Source organism: Miniopterus schreibersii, assembly GCF_964146895.1.
Source record: "Miniopterus schreibersii genome assembly, chromosome: 16".
Taxonomy (NCBI): domain Eukaryota; kingdom Metazoa; phylum Chordata; class Mammalia; order Chiroptera; family Miniopteridae; genus Miniopterus; species Miniopterus schreibersii.
In genome coordinates, this window is record NC_138116.1 from 18,046,144 (window position 1) to 18,068,889 (window position 22,746).

Genomic DNA, 22,746 nt, shown 5'->3' on the forward strand with positions numbered 1-22,746 from the left:
ATCATAATGCCAGATGGCCCTCTCCTGATTCCAGTAACTCTCCTTGATTATCCCCTGACCCTAAGGGACCCCAGCAACCTGCCCTCGCTCCAGCAGAATCCCCAGCCCCACCTGGTCTTACCTGGGTCAGGCCACTGATTAACTGGGGCAGCATGCTGAGGGGGTTCTTTAAGATACTGAACAGGGACACGGACACAAAGGCCTTCTCGGCGTCCAGCACGTTGTTTGGGTCCACAGACACATACACTCCGAGGGAAATGAGGGTCACCTGGAGGGCAGTGAGGGTGGATGTCAGGGTAGAGTACACTGGGCCCAGAAGCCTGGGGTACCCAGGTGGGAGGCCAGCCCTGGCAGGAGAGCCTCACCAGGAAAGGGGTGCAGATCCAGGTGAAGATGGATATGGCGTGGAGGTAGGCACTCTGGCGCAGCACCCGGAGCTCATTCTGCCGGATGCTCTCTACTTGCTGCAAGAAGCTGGGCTCCCAGGCATACAGCTTCAGCACCTTGATGCCACCCAGGATCTCGCTCATCAGCTTGATGCGCGAGTCCTTGAACTTCATTTGTTCTACCTGAGGAAAGAGTGGCAGTGGCACGCTCCCCAACCCTGACCTCTGCCCGCAGGGGCTGGTACTTTCGATGCACTGGCCTAGGCTGCAGCCATTGGGCTGCTCACAGCTCCTCCTCCCTCCTCCCCTGTTGGGCCTGTGCTGCGCCTCAGCCTGGAAGGCCCAGCCAAGCCTCCCCCTTCTCCCAACAAAATCCAGTTCCAGCTCAGTGCCAGTGTCACTGTCCCTCCCAGGCAGCCTCCTCTGCCTCCTTCCCTGGGTCTCTAAGGCACACTGTACTTTCCTTTTGTCCCCATAGTGATCCTAACCCTAATCCAGGGCACAGCTCGCCAAATAAATGTATTTACTCAACCCCTATTTATTGAGGGCCTACTATGTGCCAGGCCACATGCTAGATGTGGGGCAGATAAAGATTAACAACTCAATCAAGGCCCCGGCCTTCATGAAGCTGACAATCTGATGGGGAGGCAGGTAGAAAGCAAACAATTACCTAAATAAATGCTTAACAAATTAGTATGTGTACTCTGAAGGGAAACAACAGGATTCTGTGAGATTCTGGGAAATCGGAGTTTCTGTTGGGAGGTAGGAGAAGGGAAGGGGTTGGGGAAGCAAAGAAGGGAAGAGCATTCCAGGAAACTGTAAGGTGGCCCAGAGGTACATAGAGCTCGGTGTTTTGGAAAAAAGTAAGATGACCAGGCTGGCTGAAATTTGGCCATACTTCAGGGGGTGAGGGCTTGCAAGGTGAGCAGGGACCTGGTAGGTAGTCCTAAGGACTTTGTCATTTATTCTATGTGCAGTGGGAAGCTACTGAAGACTTCAATAATGTTTGCAAATAAAGAAATGGATGACTGGCTATTCACACTCAACACAGTGTAAGGAGAAATTCTCATTAGACCAGAAGACGCAGGTTCCAGTCCCAGCTATGTCTGATGCTGGATTGCCATCATCTCTCTGGGCCTTGGCTCTTCAGCTGCAAAATAAGAATGTTTCTAAAACCCTCTCGGGGTTGTGAGGAAAGAGTGAGCTAAGGTTTGTGAAAGTGGCTTGTAGCCATCCATAGTCAGTAAACAAAATAATTGAGGGGCCTCGGGTTAGTGAACGCCCTTGCCTAGGCACCTGGCCAGGTGCTGTGGGCAGAAGCTGAGCACCTGCAATAGCACCCACCTGTAAAGAACGCATCTTCATGGCCACAGCTCCATTGACTGGGATCAGCAAGACCATGAGAGCGAATCCAGCCAGAACGGAGGGCCCTAGGTTCTGAGGAGACACAGTTGGAGAGATAAGACAGATAACCAAAGTGCATACGTAGAAGGAACCCAACAGACATAGGCTTATTGGCCTGAAACACAGAGATGGGCAGGAAGCAACAGATGATGACCAGCCAGATAGACAGTGAAAAGTGGACACACAGAGAAAGCCAAAAGACGAAAACATCTGCAGGAGCAGCCAGCCATCAGATAATGAAACAGACAGGCACAGACAGGCAGACATGGGGGGGTGTCCAGACACACAGGAGGGCAAATACAGACAGTGACAGTCAGTCACACACACCCTGCCTCCTGGTTCCTCTTTTCTCCCCTGGGATCTTTGAGAAGGATAATTACCCAGGCTGGAAAGATTTGGTTGCAGACACGGGCATCCTCCCAGTCCCAATCCCACCCCAAATATCTAAGAAAGCTCTTGTGTTCATTATGTAGCCCCTCTGCTGACCCAGAATAACCCTCTCATGCCCTTTCTCAGCAAAGCCAAGGTCAGAGGAAGGGGACAGAGGTCAGGGTTTGAGAGTCACCTCCCAGAGGAAGTAGATGGCCAGGAAGATCTGCAGAGGTCCCGACCACAGCAGGTTGAGGAAGGGGGCAACGTCCATGACACGCTGGGCATCCACTGACATAAGGTTGACCATTTCTCCCACAGTGGACGCACGCTTGACTGAATTGGTGATGACCAGAGCCTGCAGGTGGACAGCAGGTGATGAACAGGGCCCATGAGGTTCTCCAAAGCTCCCCAGGGCCAAGCTCCCCAGCCCCCCTGCCCTGCTCCAGCTGACCTTCTTGTAGATGATCCCTATAATCGCCGTTCGCAGCCTCAACCCCATCACGAAGATGCAGTGGTAATACTGGTGCAAGATCAGAGTCTGCATCATGGCGCATGTGAACATCAGCCCGGCCACCAGGAAGCCCCACCAGGTGGGAGCCATGGGGTTTGAAATGAATCGGATCAGGATGCTGCAAGGGCAGGAGAGAAGCATGAGGGTGGGGAGGGCTCCCCAGGCTTCTCCCGCTACCGCTGCCTTCCCCTTTCTCCCTCAGCCTCCACTAGGCCTCCTCCTCTGAAACCTCTCAGGTAGGGGCTGCTGGCCCACCCCCCAGACCAGGGGGACTCAGCCCAGTGGCGCCTCAAGACCGTGACCCTCCATCCTTGCTCCCTTCTGCCTTCAACTCCTTTTCTATCTCCTGTGGCTCCCACCGCCCCTTTCTATCACTCTCATCACCAGCCTCACCTGCCTGCCTTTCTTGCCTGCTGGACCACATGGCAGGAAGTAATGTCACGTGTTCCTTGATTTGGCTTTTCTGTGCCTCTCCTGGGCTGCAGAGAGCTAGGAGCCTACTGCATGACCACACAGACTCTTACCCCTCAAATCCAACCTCTCACATCAGCCAGCCCCAGTGCTACCTGGTGACTTTCTTCAGGGCCCTACCCACCTCTTCCTCTTTACTTCTCTAACCTTCTGACCCATCTATTCTCTGCCCCTCTCAGCAACTACTCACTTAAGTCTTCCCACTTAACTCATCCATTGAAAACTCCCCACCATCCACAAACTTTCCTCCCAACACTTGCCCTCTTCCCATTCTCCTGCCTCAGGATAGCGTCCCTCTAGTTTTCCGAGCTTTATCCTGTCCCCCTAAGCTCTGGATCCCATCTACCTCCTCAGGAATATGCTCCATCATTGGCCCTCCCTCTCCTGATCTTCAATAGCTTCATCTCTGCTGGCAGCTCTGTATCTTCTCCTTTTGACATGACCAATTCTCTTCCATGTTGGGACAAACCTCCCCTTGACCACATGGAGCTACCTCCATAGTCACAGCCAGGCCTCTCCTTCTGGGGGTTGAATGTGTCTCCCAAAAAGATACATTTGAGTCCTAACCCTTGGTGCCTGTGAATGTGACCTTTTTTGGAAATAAGGTCTTTGCAGATGTAATCAACCAAGTTAAGATGAGATCACTAGGGTGGGCCCTAATCCAATGACTAGTGTCCTTATAAGAGACAGGAGAGGGATATTTGCACATACACACAGGAAGAGGCCATTCGAAGATGGAGGCAGAGATAGGAGTGATGTGTCCACAAACTTAGGAATGCCAAGCAGTGCCAGCAACCACCAGAGGCTAGGAAGCATGGAACAGATTCTCATTCAGAACCTCTAGGAGGAACTAACCCTACCAACACCTTGATTTCAGATTTCTGGCCTCCAGAACTGTGAGAGAATAAATTTCTGTTGTTTTAAGCCACCCAGTTTGTGGTAATTTGTTACAGCAGCCACAGAAAACAAATGTATTTTTCTTTACAGGAAGTTTCTAGACTCCACGACCCCTGCCTCCACTGCAGACCCCTGCTCTCAGGGCCTTCCCTCTGTCCTAGTTCTCTGTTCTTGGCAAAGTCACTGACAAACTCCACGTTGCCTTCCTTAGGCTCTATTTTTTTCTTTTATTAAATTCTCACCCGAGGATATTTTTTCAATTGCTTTTCAGTGAGAGTGGAAGGGAGAGGGGGAGAGAGAAAGAAAAAGAAAGAGAGATGCATCGATTGGATGCCTCCCGCATGCGCCCAGACCGGGACCAGGGATTGAGCCTGCAACTGAGGTGCATGCCCTTGACCGGAATCAAACCCAAGACCCTTCAGTCCACGGGCCGACACTCTAACCACTGAGCCAAACCGGTTAGGGCCTTAGGCTCTATTTTACTGGCCATGTTGCTTCACTGGAGACCACGCTTTTTCTTGGAAGCACTCTGCTCCTCCATCCCTGACCCCTCCAAGCCAGGCTTCTGCTTACCTCTTTCCTATAAGAATTCCCTAGGCTCTCTCTGGGACCTGTACATGGCAAAGCTTAGCCACACATGTAAGACCCTGGACTTCCACAGATGGCTCTGAAAATGTGATCTCCAGCTAGCTGGCAGTCTCACCTTGGGAGACACAGTAGCACCTTAGGCCCACGTGGCCAAGACTCAACTCACCACCTGGCCCAGTGCCCAGCGCCCTTCTCCCACTAAGTTCATCATCTCAGCAAAAGATCTAACCTCATCCAGTCACCCTTGACCACTCCCTCTCCCTGGCACAGCCCCCATAGTAGCTTCTGAATCCTATCTCGTTCCTGGCCTGGGCTTTCATCTACCCTGGCTGGCCCACTTCCATCTGGCCACCTGCCCCATTTCCCCCACACTACTGGCAGGGAATCCTTCCAAAATGCAAACCAGATGCCCCTCCCTGGCGGCAAATCTTTTAAGGATCTCCTTAGCTCCCCCCACTTCCCCTTGTTTTTCTGCCCCTCCCTCTGGTCACGCTATCCTCCAGCATTCCAGCATTCAGAAATACTTGTAGTTCCTGAGTCACGCTGTCTCAGGTCTTTGTGACTTGGCCTAGACTGCACCTTCCCTTCCTTCCTCACCTGGTTAACTAACCCCTGCTTGTCCTTCCAAGTTTGATAACCTCCCTGGCTGGCAAATGTACCCTGCTCCTTCCCAAGCTGGCTTCTTTAGCCTGCCTGGGCTTGTCCAGACACCCGATACACCTCTGCCCGCACTGTGCTCTAATGTATTTACACACTGGTGTCTCCCACAAGACATTAAGACCATAGCTTGCTGATCTCTGTATCCCTAACATTTGGCACCATTTTAGTACCTGGGGCTCAATCAATATTCATTGAGTAAACGAATGCATGAATGGAGGGGCAAAGAGTTGGCGGCTCACCTGCTAGGCAGCGCTCTTTCCGCCCTCTCATTTGAGAGCTCCTTCAAGTCCAAGCTACTATGTGACAGATAATAGAGTCTATCATCTGGAAAGAATGCTGTAGCTAGAGATCAGAGCCCTCGACTCAAATCCATCTTTATCAGCTGTGTGCCCTTGGGTAAGTCACTTCACCTCTCTAAGTTTCTGCTTCCTCACTTGTTTTGTTTTGTTTTAATATAGTTTTTCTGCTTCCTTGTTTGTAAAATGGGAATAGGGACACCTCTCTGTAGGATTTAAAGAGAGAATGTTAACACAGCCACCAGGGAGCCTGGCACACAGTATGTACTTGGTAAATATAAGTTGGATGTGAATGGGAAAACAGAGGTGAGAGGCACTGCCACTGCCAAAGGGCACAGAGAAAGTAGAAAGAGCTCCTTTGGTTCCTGCTCTGGGGCTCTTTTCACTACATGTTGTCCCTTCCTCTAGGCTCAGTCCTCAGGGACAGCCAGCCATTGCCCCTGCCCAGTAAAGGGCTGCAGCAAGAGGGAGTGTGCTAAGACCTGAGCAGCCGTGGGTTGACGAAGGTGAGCAGGTCCTGGACTAGCATGAAGCATGTGCTGATGATGAAGCCGGGGCCAAAGGTGGCCAGCAGGGCCCGCAGGAAGGAGGGCTCCCGGGGCTTGGGCCGGCCCCCCAGCAGCTCCTCATCCTCACTGGAGACTGTCTTCCCAGGTGCTGCTTCGGCCTTATGTCTGGTGGGGGAGGAAGGAGCAGTGGGTAGGAATGGACTCCATGCGGCCAAATCCTGGGATGAGTGGGGAGGAGAGGGGAGCTGCTTTCTTGACTTTCAGGACGGGAGGGGGATGGACAAGATGACTTTCCAGGTAATTCCCCAAGAGACTTTGTCTTCAGGTGCTAGAGGGTATATGAGTGGTACCCTAACTGCTTCCTGAGGACTATAACCCAGCAGTGCCTGGCCTGCTGAGAGGGAAGGGACACCTGGGCAGGGAAGGCTAGGGACCTAGTCACCAGGAAGGGGGTAGAGGTGACATGGAGGGCCAGAGAAGGGGTGACCAGGCAGACTGGGGCGCCATAGGGCTTCCCAGAGGCTCCAAGCCATGGAAGCCAAGACACTGCTGACCAAGCTCAAGTCCCTGGCTCCTCTGACAGCCAGTGGTAATCAGGCCTCCTGACTGAACAAGCACTGAAATCCCAGAGAAGGGGGCTCAGTCCCAGGTCAGAAGTGGGTAGGAAAGGAGGGCTCAGAGCCCCAGCTCCCTTGGCTGGGCAGTTGGGCAGTTGGCCAGAGATGGATTCCTTGATGGGAGGCTGCCAGTGGGAAGGCACCTCAGCTGGAGGGTCACCTTCTCCAGCCCCTGGCCCTCCTGAGGGAAGACCCTGGAATCTAGCCTTCACGTCGGGCATGGTGGTGCAGTAGTAAGAACAGCAGAGCCGACAACTGGCTATGGATTCCAGCTCTGCCACTACCAAGGGGACTTTGAGTGTGCCATAAACTTCTCTGTCCCCATCTGTAACAAGGGGACAACAGAATGCACAGCATTGGGCTGTTGGAGATTGAGTCCATCTCCGTGCGCAGGGCCGTGCCTGGGGTAGAATCAGCGCTACAAATGTGGCAGCCGCACTCTGGCCTCAGTAGAGCTGGGAAGCGCTTCTCCCTACCCCAGCCATGCAGTCATCCCAGGTCTAGCAGCCTCCCCTGCGGGAGACCAGGCTACACGAAGGGGCTGGGTGGGGAGGTGTGGGGAAGGGGACGGCCTCACCGTGCTCCCTGCTTTTGCTGCTTCTTCCAGGCCTCCAGCAGCCTCTGCACCACCACCTCGGAGCAATCCTCCTTGTTCAGGGCCCAGAGGTCCTGCTCTTCCAGGGGGCGCCGGTAGCCAAGGATGGCCAACCTGGGGCAGGCAGATGGCCCCCATGGGGTCAGAGTTTAGCAGCCTGGAGCTGGGACCAGTGTCTCCAGAAAGGAGGGTCTCCCTAGGGTGCTATGGTCAAGGGAGTTGTCTCCTTTATTGCCACAGTGAACAGGCTGGAGGTCACTGCCCCCATCCCATCCTCAGGCCCCTTCTCTCCCTCTTCCCCAGATGCCCCATTGGTCCCTGGGTCCTGGTGATGAAGTCCATGCTGGCTGGGCCTCTTCAGCGCAGCACCGTTAATAAGCTGTCACCCAGGTCACAGACACAATTATCTTGCTCAAGCCACTCTGACGGGTGGCCAAGGAGATGACAGAAGAGCTTGGAACTAATTATGGTTTTCTTCTAGCCCCCAGGCCTGTCCTCGCCACCTGCCAGATGCAGGGCTGGCCTGTGGCCTGGCATTGAAGCGAGGCCAGGCCTGGCCTTTGCACTCAGCCTCCAGCCCAAACAGTCTCCATTCTCTCCTGCTCCATGGCCATTGAGGCAGGGGCTTAGAGGGGCCAGTCAGGCCCAGCTTCTCAGGCCCCTGAATTTCCAGCCTGCTCCCCTTCCTCCCTCTTGTCCCCATCTCCCGGGCCCCTCCCTCTGGCCCAGGCTGGAGGAAGAACCAACTCACTTTGTGAACCACCAGAAAGACAGGCGGGAGAGGAAACCAGCGTCAGTCTCTGGGCAGGGGTTCTAGAAGGTGAGAGTGGAATGGGAAAAATCAGGAGTGTCCACCACCCTCTCAAGGCAGAGTAGAGGGAGGAGGCCCCATCGCCCTCCAGCTCCAAGCCCCAGGTGGCACATTGTGGAGAGTGACCTGGGATGGAAGGTACTGGAAGGGATGGGGAACACTGTTAGGGCTGGCTGAGGACTCGGCATGGAACCTCCACTCCCACCCAGCCGCCATGGAAAACTCACAGGGTCGACATTTTTGGGGGAGAAGAAGGGTGGCTTCTCCCTGAAGCAGGACAGGACAAGGGCAAAGAGCACCAGGGCGAAGTAGATGTAGAAGGTGGTGAAGCGGAAAGGGTCCAAGATCTTGCCCTGGAGGGACAATGGGAGGAGCATCAGAACGCCAGGCTCCTCTGAGAGAGGGGAGGGGTGACAAGGGGGCCACTGTTCAGTGAGGACTTGCCCTACCTCAGGCATTGTGCCAAGTACCTCATCTGCATCACCTTGTCCAACCCTCCTTGTCACCCCTACAAGGTAGGAAACCTTTGACACCCAGTTTGCAACTGAGGAAATGAGGCTCCAGAAGGCAAAGGGGTTTGCCCAAGATCACACGGAGAGTAAGTGGGTCATTCCAAGCCCGTGCTTATGAGTATACTTGACAGCCTCCCCTTGAGATGGAGAAATGGGGAGATGCTAGATTGACTCCCAGTGTTCCTACCACCCACCGTCAGCTCCACTGCAGATCAAGAGGAGGCCGGGAACTAAGGACAGTGGGGAGAAAGGTGAAGACAAGATCATGGGACTTCCAGGAAGCCAGAACTATCCATGCATGTTTGCAGATATGTGCCCATTGCACAGACACTGGTGGACACCCGTTGAGACATGCAGTTGGTCGTGGCTACAGAACAGCCCCCTGCACTCCCATGAATATCCAGCAATGGCCCCATTCCCCTGAGTTATGCTGGTCCTCAGCCTGACACCCCAGTTTGCTTCCCAGCAGAGATACAATAAGGACAGAACATCACGAAAGGGACTGAACCCCAGAGGATGTCCTGGGATAGGCAGAGGATGGGCAGAGGGGAGGAGCCTGGGACCCAGCATTGACCTTGAGCCCTGAGTCACCCCCTAGATAGGGGTGGACCAAGCAGGCGTCTCTCTTTCTCCTTACCTCTGCCACGGCTGAAAGGATCTTGGAGCGGAAGGGGATGATTGCACAGACCACACACAGAAACCAGAAGATGATGAGGACCCCCGAGGACTGCACCCCCTGCAGCCGCTCGTACTGGATCAGCAGGGTGGCCAGCAGCTGTGCAGGGAGGGTAGGGGAAGCAGGGCCGGAGCACTCACATCTGGACTTGCCTCCGTTCCTCCCCATCCCACGTGGCCAGATGTTTATGGAATCACCTCCCACCTCTCCCCACCGCTAAGGTGTCCAGGCTTCTCCTCAGAGTCCACGGCCCCCCCATCACAATCCCACAACCTACTGGAGACCCTCCCTCACTCAACTTCCAGGGTCCCACACTGACCATGGTGACCCCCACCACCAAGGGGGTGACAAAGAAGATGGGGGCAGGGGCCCAGCCGTGAACCAGGCCATGGAAGGAGTAGAAGAGGTCAGCCCAGGAAACGCACCACAGCAGGACACCCACGGCCTACAAGGAGGGCACAAGTTGGAGTGTCGGTCCCCAGAGGTAGGGACAATCACTTCTTGCTCCTGAAGCTACCAGACCTGCCTGGGCCTGGCCCTGAGGGCTGGAATGGGCACTGGCTGAAAGCTTCTCAAGGGTGGGAAAGCCCTGATGGAAAATTTGCTTGCACCTCCCCAAGCAGGGAATATCTGAGTTGGCTGCAGACCCACTTGGCAAGCAGCCACGGCCCCCAGCACCAGGGGGTGAGGCTGGGAAATCCTGTCCAGCTGCTGAGGGTGGGGGAAGGGACTTGTTAAAAAAAAGAACCCCCACCCCCGGGGGTCCCAGCCCCACCCGCAGGACAGCCTTGAGCCCCTGACCGTCTTGAGCCTGGAGAGGTGGGAAAGAACGATGTAGCCTTGGTGGTGGTACCGCAGGTAGCACAGGTAGCAGGGCAGGGCGGCCCACAGGTAGACGCAGGGGACCCAGGCCAGCAGGGAGTTCTGGAAGCAGGGAGTGAGGTCCGGGTTGTCTGTGTGCAGGGACAGATTGGAGTCCTGGGGACAGAGGGAACAATTTAGTGCTGCGGCCGCCTTCTGCAGAATTGGGCTCTACTTCAGGGGTGGTGGCTGGGCTAAAGAGACACCCCATGTGCGACGGGGTCAGAAGGTTTGTCAAGATGAGAGGGTAAATGTGCAAACGAGCATGTGTTGTCCCAAGTGTGAGCTCTCCTAGGAGGTGGTGGTTGCCCCCATTTCCTCATATTCTCTCTCTCTTTCAGCTGCAGTATAATTTAAGTACAATAAACTGCACCCATTTAAAGTGCACAATCCAAAGAGCTCGACAGCTGTACACACCTGCAAAACTGCTGCCACAGTCAAGACAGAGAATATTTCCATCATTCCACGAGTTCCCTTGTGCCCCGTTACAGCCCATCCCACCTGGCAACCACTGATCTGCGTTCTGTCATTCTAGATTTCTACTCTTTTTTAAAATTAATTTTTTATTTTATCAGAACAATATATGCACATGGTTAAAGAGACCACTTCCTCTCTAAACCTCTCCCTAGAAGGGAGAGAAAGCTTCCCTGAGATTTCATGCCTCTCTTTTAAAATGAAAGAGGTCATCCCCCACCCCACCCACCTCACTGGGGGGGTGTAAGCTCAAAGGAACAACAGGATGTGGAGAGAGCTTCGTAAATTACCAAGCCCAGAGTGACCATCTGGGTTTGCGGTTTGCGTGGGACTGTCCAGGTTCTAGCCTGGTGTCCTGGGGAACCTGGGCTCTGAGACTCCCACTCCTACCTTTCCTAACCCGATCCCTCTTTTTTCACAGTGTCAAAATCCCAACAGCTACAGGGAAGGGTGGTGGGCCTGGCTGAGCTCCCACCTCTTCCATCTTGAGCACCCTTCCTCCTCACCTCTTGAAGTCAGCCCCTATCAAGAGAGCCACCGTTTTGGAGCATTAATCTTCCACCTGATGATGCTTTCGTCAGGCAGTAGGCTGGGCACACCTGGGGCAGACCCGTCCCTTGCCTTTGGGGACCCTGCAGGCCAGGGACACACTGCTTTGGGGCATTTCAGTCAAGCCCTGGTGGGCAGAGGTTGTATATCTTGTATTCTAGAGCCCTGTATTCAGTAGTCGCTTAAGCGATGTGAGCTAAACTCTTGCTGAGCTCCCAGCATGCCCGCCCAGGGATGGGCACTGGGTCACAGAGATGAACACTGGACTAGGACTGGTGAAGTACCACAGGAGAACAGTGGGCAGACACAGCTAATCCAGCCCTGGGCCACGGGTTTTTTTTGTGTTTTTTGTGTTTTTTAAATTGTTCATTTTGGAGAGGGAGGAAGGGAGAGAGAGAGAGAGACATTGATGTGAAAGAGAAACATTAACCGGCCACCTCCGGCACTATCCCCAACCAGGGATCGAACCTGCAACCTAGGTATAGCCCCAACCAGGAATCGAACCCACGATCTTCTGGTACAACACTCCAACCAAGTGAGGCACACCAACCAGGGCCGGCCCATGTTTTGTTTTTTCCTTTTAAAAACATTTCTTGGCTCTCTCCCTCCTGGGAACAGCCCCTGCCTTTTCTTTCCCCCCTTTCATCCCCCAGGCACGTTACCTTTACCTTTCTCTGTCCTAATACTGTCCCCAGCTTTAATAAATGTACCTCAAAATTAAAAAAACAACATTTCTTAAACAAGTATAATATACTTACAGAAAAACACACACATCTTAAATAAACACCTCAGTGAATTTTCATGTAGTGAACATACCTGTGTAACCAGCACCCGCATAGAGAAACAGAACTTTACTGGCACTCAAAGGCCCCATATGCCCCTCCCAGCCACTACTCACCCCAAGGAAATGCCACTCTGACTCCTAACAATGTGAATTAATTTCACCCATTTGGGATCTTCTTATAAAGAAAACTGTACAGTATGTATCTTTCACGTCTGGCTTCTTTCACTCAGCACTGTGCTCGTGGGTGTCATCCTCGGGGTTGAGTAAGAGTGAGGACACCCCATCTTCATTTCTGTACAGTGGTCTCTTGTGTGAATGGGTCCATGTATGTATCCATTCTATTGTCAATGGGCAGCCCCACTCTGCTTTCATCTCAGCCAGCCCACTAATCCCATCCACTTAGTTGCCATCCAAGAGCCTGTCCAAGGCCCCCCTAATTCAGATGTTAGGTCTCCAAGCCTGCAGTGCATGTCCCATCTCTCTGGGCCCAGCCTGAGCCTCACGTCCTAAAGGAAGCCTTTCTAGGGCATCCCAGCCTCTGGAAGGCTTTTCCTTTTTTTATTCCATATGGCCTTGGCAGCCAGGTAAGTGACTATTACTATTATGTTTCAGTGGCACTGTATTACAATGCTTATGTGGTCATTAACTGTGTGGTTGATTCAGAACAACTTCCAGAAATAGAGAGGAGGTATTAGGCCCAGCTCGCAAAAGAGAAAGCAGGCTTCACCTGCTCTGGCAACAAGTCCAAGGATACCAGGCAGCAGGGGTCTGTGACAGGCACCCAGGCCCCAAACTTGGGTTTTTTCCCCACGCTGCACCCCCTGCACCTGTGCCTGTGAACACATCCTCTCTCCTACAGAAACGTAAGCCCTTGAGGACAGACACCAGGCCTACTCCTATTCCTCTCCTCTCCTCTCCTGCACCACCCACATCCTCCAACTCCCAGCACAGAGCCAGGTATGCAGGAAGTACCTAGAAATGATCTATGCATTGATTGACAAGGGAACCCGAGTTCAAGGGCATGACAGGATATGCAAGTCAGTGGCATGGCTCTTTGAGGCAGATGGGGAGTGGCCACAAGAAGAATGGAATCCCGATGCAGAGGAACTTGTGAGGGTTGTCACTTTTGAACCATGAAACCGTCGGCAAGCTCCTTCATCTCCCTGAACCCGAGTCTCCACAAGTGAGTCATAATGGGAGTAATGACAGCATCCTGGGCAGAGTATCTGGACTCAAATAGGGCAACGCTTGGGAAGGCAGGTGATGGAGCAAGAGGCTGTTGGGACTTTGTTTCAACTGCATAGACAACTTGCATTGTGGCAACAGTTAGATCTTGGGCCCGGCCAGCAGGGCTCAGTGGTTGAGTGTCAACTCATGAACCAGGAGACCGAAGTTTGATTCCTGGTCAAGGCATATGCCCAGGTTATAGGCTCAATCCCTGGTAGGGAGCATGCAGGAGGCAGTCGATCAATGATTCTCTCTCATCATTGATGTTTCTATCTTTCCTTTCCTCTCTCTGAAATCAATAAAAACATATTTAAAAAAAAAAAGAGATCTTGGGGGTGTGGGGACTCAGGTAGCTGCTTTGACCCACAGGGAGGTCCAACCTGGGCTTCCTTTCCTTCAGATAAGCATGTCTCAACTGGGCAGAGCCCTCTCCAGAAGGCAGCGGGTACCCATCCATGCCTATGTCCCTAGACTATTTATCCCAGAGCTAGGATGTCAATGGGACATGTTCTGTACAAGTCCAGAAGGGAACTCCTGCCCATTGCCTCCTCCCCAGCCGGCTTCCTTGATGGATGGTAACTCTTTCCTTCTCCCAAGCCAGAGTCCTCAGAGTCTTCCTTAATTCTTCTATCACACCCCACACCCAACCCTTCAGCAAACCCCGATCACTCTACCTTCAAATGATCAGACTGAACTAGATGAGAGTGCTAGATTCAACTGTTCTTATCTATAAAAAGGCCACTTCATCTGGGTCTCCTTGATGTATCCAGAAACCTACCGATTCCTTCCATCCCACTCCCCTCCCCGCTCTGGGTTTCCTGCTTCCACTCCTGCCACTTGCCCTGGCAGTCTTTTCCAGCACAGCAGCTAGAGGCAGATCTTTATGAAATCTAAGCCAGATCACTCTACCATCTTTCTGCTCTGGTTCAAGGCCGCCAAGGACTCCCCATTTCACTCAGATTAAAGCCAAAGACCCTCATTATCTGCCTCTCTTACCTCTTTTTTGCTGTTGCTGTTAATCCTCACTGGAGGATATTTTTTCCATTGATTTTTAGAGAGAGTGGAAGAGAGAGAGGGAGGGAGGGAGAGAGAGGGAGAAAGAGAAATACCGATGTGAGAGAGACACATCGATGGGTTGCCTCTCGCAAGGACCCTGACCTGGCCCGGGATCCAACCTGCAACCCTTCAGTGTGCAGGCTGACACTCTAACCACTGAGCCACACTGGCCAGGGCTCCCCCACCTCTTTTACCTATCTCCCTCACTCTCCTCTCTCACTCCAGCAGCTGTCACCCACACAGTTCCCACAGCAACAACAGCTTCCTTAATAATGCAATTAAACAGCTGGGTGGATCTGATAAGAACCCCTTCATAGGCACTGAGGCTGAAATCCCCATAGATCCCAAGCAGGGGAGAGGTGGGAGTGAGGGCCCTAGAGCCCTTTACCCCAGTGGCCACCACTCTATCAGAGACTTCCTGCCCCCACCCCCACCCCAGACTTGTTGACAGCCTTTATCAGAAGAGTAATTACTTCCTCAATCTTGCAGGGTGGGGAGAAGTGGGAGAAGGGATCAATTGACAAGTTCATGTATCTCAGTAGAAAATGGAGGTGCAGAAAGGGCAAGGACAGGCTCTGATTCCCATTCACTGACCCATGGGGCTGAAACAGCAGCCTTTGGAAGGGCCTGGGGTCGGGGGCAAAGTCTGTAGCTCACAGGCCCAGCTGGCCTGGCTGCTTCTGAAAGGAGCAATGCCAGCCCACAACAACTTTGGTCATCTGAGCACCGCTGTGCTCCAGGGTTATCATTTAATGTTCACAACACCTGAGACCGCTGCTGGAAAGTGACTGGCCCCAGTTCACATGGGCTGACACTGGGACTCGAACCTGGCATTCTAGCTCCAAAGTCCCCACTCCGAACCACGGGGTTCTATGGTGCTTTCTCTATCCCACTTCGGGGACAGGACACGTGTGTCCAGATCACGTGAAACACGGAAAATCTCCTTTCAGCTTTACAGCTGCCCCCCACCCCAATCACCTCTTTGCTTAGGTTCTTCTCACAGAGCTGAGCGGAAGAAGCTGCCATCACACAGCAACAACTAGCTGGAGTTCAAGGAGCCTGCGGACTAGAAACCTGAATATCCAGTTAGGAGGAGAAATCCAATGAGGGGTTAAGCCCCAGTTAGCTCTCTCCCCCAGCACCGCCCCCAGGAGGAATCAGTCCCAGGTGGGGGAGGGGAGAGGCCCAGCCACCCAGCAGTGACACACTCAAGTCTCAACCCTTCTCAGGGATGGGCTCCACCTGTCGCCCCTGGGACAGTTCCACCAGGGTGAGGTGGATACAGCCCAGGCTCCGCCTCCTGGGTGGGTCAGCTGGCAGTCTCCGCAGGAACCACCCTCCCTGGGGCCTGGCCTGGTGCTCCAAGACCATTTCTCTGTCTGCGCGCCAGCAGACAGGCTTGGCAAAGTTCCCTCCCAAATGCTACTTCCCTGACTCACTTCCGACCCTAACCTGGGAGCAGCAGATTGGAAAGAAGCCAGCCTGGGGCTACAGGGTCCAAATCCTCCCACCAGAAGCCAGGAGCTCAGAATTTAAAGCCACCTAGCCCCAACTTCATTGTCCCCAGCTGGGATGGAGGAAGGAGATGCTAGGGAACCTGGCATGGCAGGGAAGACTGGTTCCTGAGGGACGAGCTTCGGTGCCCACCTGACTACATTAGGGGCCTTGCCAAAGCCAGTTTCCCACAGCTTCACATGTCACTGTTTTTATTTGAGAGTCAAAGTACATTGAAATCAGTCTCGTCCACAAGTTCTGGCATCCGCCTGCTCAGGTTAGGAAGCAACCCAGGAGGAAAAGCCTGGGAAGACAGTGACACCCAGAAGTCCGAAAGTTTGGAGGGCCCTAATCATGGCACTGCCACCTTCTCCCTTCCCCACACCTGAGGCTCAGACCCCCAGAATCAGCACTGGGTAACTAGACCTGAAGGTGGCCCCAGAGCTCACCTAAACTCAGCTAGAGCCCAGAGACAGTGATTTGCCCAGTCACACAGCTAGAGAGTGACAGACGGGACTAGTTGGAACAGAGCAAGAGACACAGAGAGCTGAGACTCTGAAGGACTCAGAGGGCATTGCCACTCCCTAGGGTGGGTAAACAGTTAAGGGCACAGTTAAAGTGCTGGCACCTGACCAGTGAGAGACCCGTAGGCTAGAGGCTGTCTAAAGCCCAGACAGTGAGAGCGCCAGGGAAAGGGAGGTCTGGAAATCTCATTGGCCACATCTTCCCTCTTCCTAGCTGGTCACAGAATTTTGGGTGGAACCCTAACTCTTGCTTTGACTTGAATTCTCTCTCCACCATCCCCACCAAGTGGTCACTAATCATGTGCTTGCATACCCCCAGTGATGGGGGGGAGCTCACTACTTGTCAGGCAATCATTGCCCTCTTTGGACAGCTCTCATGGTCAGGACTTTCAGATTTCTGAGCCATCATCAGCCTCCCAGGGGCTTCCTGGGGCCATCAGATCAGGGTGATTTGCAAACAGGTCAAGACCTCCTGAGGGTAAACAGCCCGGGGCCCTTCTCCAGGCACTGTCGTCACCACCTGGGTGCTGCTCAGAACAGAGGCAGGGGGCAGCCGCGTGCAGCAAAGGAACACTCCTTTCTTTGTTCTAGAGGCACCTCTGGCTTCATGAGCCCTGGGCAGTTTGGTCATAGTTTATTCTTCTGGAATTTATTTCTATGTATGTAAATTCCCAAGGCAGGCTCAGAGATGTTGGTAATCTGCCCCAAAGTAGGTAAAGATGAGAGAGATTCAAAAAAAGACAAATCATTCATCCAGTACATGGTGTGTGCTGCACAGGTGCGTGTCCAGGAGTCATTGGTCCCCTCGAGTCTGCTAACCTCAGATTCATCTGGGGCTGAAGTTGATGGATTTAGCCACAGAATCTCCTGCAAACAGCTGAAAAGGGAGCCCCTGACCCAACGGCCCTGGCAGCCCCTTTTTGTAGGTCTTGCCAGATCTAACACCCCCTTCTAATTTCCTTTTTCTTTCTCTTTACTCCTCTTCCCAGGAACATCATGACCTGCCACCCATAGAGAGTTTTTTCGTTCTCAATATCGTTTCACATTCCCTGTCTCACTTGATCTCCACAGAATCTTGTGAGGTGGTTAGGAAATGGGTTATTTCCCCATTTCCCAGGTGGAGAAACTGAGGCTAAGCTATTGAAAAGACCTGGGTCAAGTAAATAAGAACCATGCCTACTCTCACTCCTACCTTTTCACTCCTGTCTCAGGAACTTCCTGGCTGCCCTGAACTACTTCCCACAAGGTAGATTACCCACAAGCCCCTAAGAGAAGAGATTCAGGGGCAAGTGTACCTAAATAATATGCAATGCAAATTAATACATCACAAATGAATAACCCAGCTTTCCAGGCATTTTGAATAACTGAGCTAGAGCTCCAGCCTCTGGGACCCAGACCCCCTTTGTCTCAGACCCTCCCTTGCCTCAGCTGTGCAAACCTTCAGCTGGCACCTTCCTGCTTTCTCCCTGCCCCACCCCCAGTCACCAGCCTGGGTGCAGGTGGGAACAACTTTCAGGAGCCAAGAAGGTAACTGGAAGGTGGAGGGTGTTTAGAGACTGGAGTGAGGAAGAGGAGTAGTCACTTGCACTTGAGGCTTGGATACCTCTGCCCCCTTGATTTGCAAGCCTTCTGCTTGGTCACCCAGACATCATGACCATGTACAGCCACACCAGCCAGGCTCAGGTGGGCAGTGAAAGGAAATACAGTTGACCCTTGAATAGCGTGGGTTTGAACTTCATGGGTCTACTTATATACAGATTATTTTCAGCTGATCCACATAGTTCAATTGAATGGCGCAGTTCAAACCCACATTGTTGGAGGGTCATCTAGTGGTTGGGAATTCAGGTATTTGGAAGGCGGCTGACTTAAGTTATTCACAGATTTTCAACTGCATAAGTGGTCAGCACCCCTAACCCCAGTACTGTTCAAGGGTCAACTGTATATTCATGAGCCAAAGGAGCAATCTTCAAACTCTGGTGACAAGTGACCAGCCAAGGCTGGGTGACAGATGATGTTCATGTGGGTCTTAGCAAGAAAGGCAGCTCCAGAAAAGTTACACCATGTCTGATTAACCCTTTAGTGACCCAGAGAAAAAGAGGGATTCTCCAAAGATACTTTTTTACAGTTGCTCCATTGCCCCAAGTTTCAAAAATCTATGTAACTTGCACAGCCCACTCCAAATCCAGCCCATAAGCAGGGTTCCTGACTGTATACACACGCTTATGTACATACACACACACACACACACGTATGCACCCAGGGGTAACACACACTGGGCACACACACACTAGGCATATATGTACAAATACTCGAGATGGGAAAAGGCTTAGAGATTGCCGTCCAGAGGCCCCGGATTTGGGACCACCCTATGCTGGGCATTGCGTGGACAACCACAGACAAGCCCTATAAATCTGGGCCCATCTGTAAAATGGAAACACTACCACTTGCCTCCCAGAACTGCAATGAAGATCAAGGGAGCTGCTGTAAGCAGGTTTGGAAAGCTCAAGAAAGCTCTTGGGCTTACAGCTAATGCGCCTGAGGTGTGCTGGGGGACTGGAGTCAGCAGCCTGAAAAGCTCCCTGATGTCTTAAAAACGGGTTTAGTGTATCAGTCAAAAGGCCCTCTTTTCTAGTCCAGCTCTGCTGTCTTCTAACTAGGTGGCTTTGGCAAGTCCCTTCCTCTCTCTGGGCCTCCCTTTCCCCGTCTGTAGGAGGCTGGCTGTTGGCCCAGGTGGTTTGGGGTCCTGAACCGTAAGGGCCTCCCTCCACAGTGAGGTCTGCCTCTCCTTCCGGAGGTCAGCACAGCCAGGGCCGCCTCCTCTCCAGTTGCTCTTGCCCCCCCAAAAGAAGGCGACAGGAATCCTTTCCAAAAAAAAGGCAGAGTCCAGCAAAGCCAACCTCCCAAAGCACCTGGTTGAACAACAACTCTGGACGCCCTGGGCCACAAGGCAAGTGTAGGAGCGCGCAGCCGACCGTAGCTAATGGGGAAATGCCCCTCTGAACCTGCGGCGGGCCCCAGAGGGGGGGTGGGCGAGGCGGCAAGTGGGGGCGCCTTCCCGTGCCCGTCCGCCACTCGCTGCGCCCGGGCGCCTGGCGCCTCGCCTTCCCAGCTCCTCCACGCGGGAGGGGGGAGAGGGGGGACGCAGGGCCGGTCCCGGTGCCGCGCGGGACCAGACTCCCTCCCCGCGGCGCTCGGCCCCCTCCCCAGGGCCGCCTCCAGGGCTCGCCGGCGCGCGCTCGCGGTCCCCGGACACCCCCTTACCCAGAACTTGGAGCCGAACTCCCCGGAGCCACACAGGGCGTCCATGGGGCAGAGGCGCGGCGGCGAGGACGGCGAGCGCGGTCCGGACCCGGCCTGGGACGCGGGTGCCTCCGGAGCCGCCTCCGCCCCGCGCTCCGCCCCGCCGGGCCCGCCGAGCCCTACCCCCAGGCCCTTTGGGTCGCATCCTGGCGTCTCGGCGGCGATTGTAAGAGAGTTTCGCTAAAGCTGCGGCTGTGGGAGGGGCTTTGGGACAGCGGTGGAAGTGGTGGTGTGGGGGGGGCTGGTCATTGACACAGTGACAGCCCCGGAGTGGCCACTGCGCCCCGTGCGGGAGATGCCGCTTCAGATACTGAGGCTGATAGGACGCGAGCAGGGTCTGTTTCCAAGGGGCTCCCACCCACTCCCACCCCAGCACAACTCTGGGGGTGCTGATGAGTCATTGACACCTGAGAGGGACCTAGCAAGACTCTGGGAATAGATCTTTGAAAAGGTCACAGACTCTCTGGGAATAGATCTTTGAAAAGGTCACCTTCATCTCTGGAGCTCAGTCTTCTTATCTGTAAAATGGGAAGAGCTGGTGTTCCCAGACGATCCAGAAAGCTACCTCTCCCCACAAGTTTCCGGAGAACAGGCAGACACCCACGTGTAACGTGCACGCGTGTGCACCTGTATCCAAGGAGAGGGGCACGCCAGGGGTTCCAGCATTATCCAGATGATGGCTTCCTGTGATTCCCTTAAATTTCTGCCTTCCTAAGGTCCTGTGGCTCTCTGATCTTGTAGGTGTTGCTTTAGCTCTGTACTCCACTTTCACTTTTGTAAAACAGGGATAGTCACAGTACCTACCTGCTAGGGTTACTTTGAGGATTAAATGGGAAAGGCATGTAAAACATCACGCATACTGCAGGCACACTTAGTAGGCACCCAACATGTGTTAATTTCCTCCACTTCAGCCTGGTCAGGGTGGAGGATGGGAGGGTGAGCCCCCAGGAAGAGCCCCACCCTAGCACCCTCCTCCTAAGGATGTCTCCGCATTCCCCATCTGTAAAATGGGTTTGGGGTCCGTAGCCTCCTTCTCCTCCTTGCCCCAGTTTGGCCATGCTGGGACCCTTCCCTTCTTCCCTCCCCTCCCTCCATCTTTCACTCGCCCAGTCACCCTCTCTTTCCTAACAGGATCCCCAAAAGCCAATTCACTATCCTTTCTTGAGGCTGAGAAGGAATCCCTTCCTCCTCCTCGCCGAAGTTCTTTCTCCAGGTCTATCCTCTGCCCTCGTCTCCCCAACTTTGTCCCTGTCTTCGAGGTCTTTCTGGGTTCACCCCAGTGATCTCTTCCCTGGCACTTGTTCTCAAGAGAAGGTGTTTTCTTCCTTGGCTGCTCCTTGGCGTGAGCAGACATCAGCAAGATAGCACTGTAGCAGCAGGCACTGCCTGTCCTGGGCAGGCAGGAAGTCACCAGAAGGAAGTGTCTTAGGCCCTAGGCCATCAGAACAGAGATCTGCGGGCTAGGGGTGGGGCATGGGAGCAGGGTGGGCAAGACTTCCCCTTCCCAGGCAGTTGGGACTGGGCCTCTCCCCTCCACTGGGCAAGTCGCCTCAGCCTTTTCTCTACCCCTCTCCCCTCCACTCACCCCATCAACCGCCCCCCCCCCCCACACACACACACTCCTTATCACTGAGCCCAAGACTTTACAGAGCTTTTATATCCTTGTCACAATGTGCTTTGGGTTAAATTTAATTGTGAAGAGTCTGTCTTCCCTGCCAACCTGAGAAGTCCCCAATCCCCCTCCATGCCTTGGGCAGAGCCTTTTGTATGCTGTGTGACCTCAGCAACCCCCCTGATGCTTTTGGGACTCAATTTCTTCAACTTGGACAAGATGCCATCTAAGGTCTCTCCTCGCTCTGGTGATCTGGGTTTCTACGGTCAGTGCAACTAAGAATCATCCTTCAACCCTTCCCCTAACCCTGGTCTTGGTTTCACCAGCACCTCCTGCCCCTGTGTTTTCTCCTTGGCCTACCCATCAGCCTCCTCTACTCTTTCTCCTCTCTTGTTCCTTCTCTAAGACACCAGAGAAACCATGAGGCTGACTGGGGGCTTAGGGCCATTCAGAAGGTGAGCTCCCCAAGCAGTCCTCCTTCCTGAAATAGGGAGCACAGGACCAGTCCAGGCTCCCACTCAAGACACTAGCCCCAGAGCTGTCCAGGGCGTCCAATGGTTAGAGCTATAGTTTGGGGCCAGGCCTTTGGGTTCTGTCTTTAACCTTGAGGCTGCAGCACCATCTCCTTTGGCCCCAGCCTTCTCCTGTTGCCATTGGAAAGGCCTTCTTGAGCTGGTGGCCTCTAAGATTATGGTGGGAATCCTTGGAAATTCTTACCTTTTCCCATCTCTCTTGAGACATTAAAGGTTCACCCTTTTTGGCCCCTCATGGAATGTGGCTCCTTCCACATAGCCCTAGAATAATAACCACCATATTCCTAGGAAATTATGGTTTTGGTTGTTCTCACTAGAGCACTGGTGAGAACCTTGAGGCCTTGAGGTATCTATCTTATCATGGCAGAGGCAGGATGCTCTCCACATCTCCTGAATTCCAGCAGTTTCCATGCGGTCTTCTTGGCAGCATGCATTTCCTGTATCCTTAGCTGTTGCACTCATGCCCCCAGCGCACTTTCAAGGTTACTTGGGCTACTCTCTCCCTTATCCCTCAGCTCCCTTTCTGCACCTCGAAAACTCTATTCATCCTTGAAGATTTCACTCAAGCCCTGCCCCCTAAAGCCTTCCTTAAACCCCCCTCACCCCAATTCTGGGCTAAGGGACCCTTCCTCTGCACAGCCCTCCCTCCTTGTGTCATACTCACTGATTGTCTTGCTTACCTTCCCCAGAAGACGATGGACACCTTAAAGATAAGAACCAAGTCTTGTTTACTGCTGTATTCTCAGCACCCAGGACAGTGCCTGGCAAAGCCTGTGCTCAGGAAATACTTCCTGACTGACTAATCAAGTGATATAGTAGGCAGTTAGACAGACATGAGCAGAGTAGGAACCATAGGCCGGGTAGAGAAAGTCACCAGTGCAGAAAGCCCTGGGTACCTAGCATTGGGCAGAACTGGGTGGTGGGGGAAAGCCCCAAAAGTCCAAATTCAGGATCAATTCTGAAGAACTAACATATAGCTTTATTCAAATTCATAAGAGCTTTAATAGGAGAAACTTACATACAAGGG

General features: G+C 53.4%; 1 protein-coding gene across 1 annotated transcript in view; it reads right to left on the reverse strand.

Moving 5' to 3' along the window:
• ABCC3 (ATP binding cassette subfamily C member 3) overlaps positions 1-19,679 on the reverse strand; it is a 39,007-nt gene extending 19,328 nt beyond the window's left edge. Inside the window, exons 1-13 of the mRNA XM_081162432.1 lie at positions 19,536-19,679; positions 10,107-10,283; positions 9,625-9,750; positions 9,267-9,404; positions 8,345-8,470; positions 8,058-8,119; positions 7,289-7,420; positions 6,068-6,259; positions 2,614-2,791; positions 2,356-2,517; positions 1,731-1,823; positions 366-569; positions 122-268 (exon numbers count right to left, since the gene is read on the reverse strand). Coding sequence (XP_081018558.1) covers positions 122-268; positions 366-569; positions 1,731-1,823; positions 2,356-2,517; positions 2,614-2,791; positions 6,068-6,259; positions 7,289-7,420; positions 8,058-8,119; positions 8,345-8,470; positions 9,267-9,404; positions 9,625-9,750; positions 10,107-10,283; positions 19,536-19,580 — 1,782 coding nt within the window. The 5' untranslated portion in view covers positions 19,581-19,679. The remainder of the gene's footprint in view (positions 1-121; positions 269-365; positions 570-1,730; positions 1,824-2,355; positions 2,518-2,613; positions 2,792-6,067; positions 6,260-7,288; positions 7,421-8,057; positions 8,120-8,344; positions 8,471-9,266; positions 9,405-9,624; positions 9,751-10,106; positions 10,284-19,535) is intronic.
• Between the last annotated feature and the right edge of the window lie 3,067 nt (positions 19,680-22,746).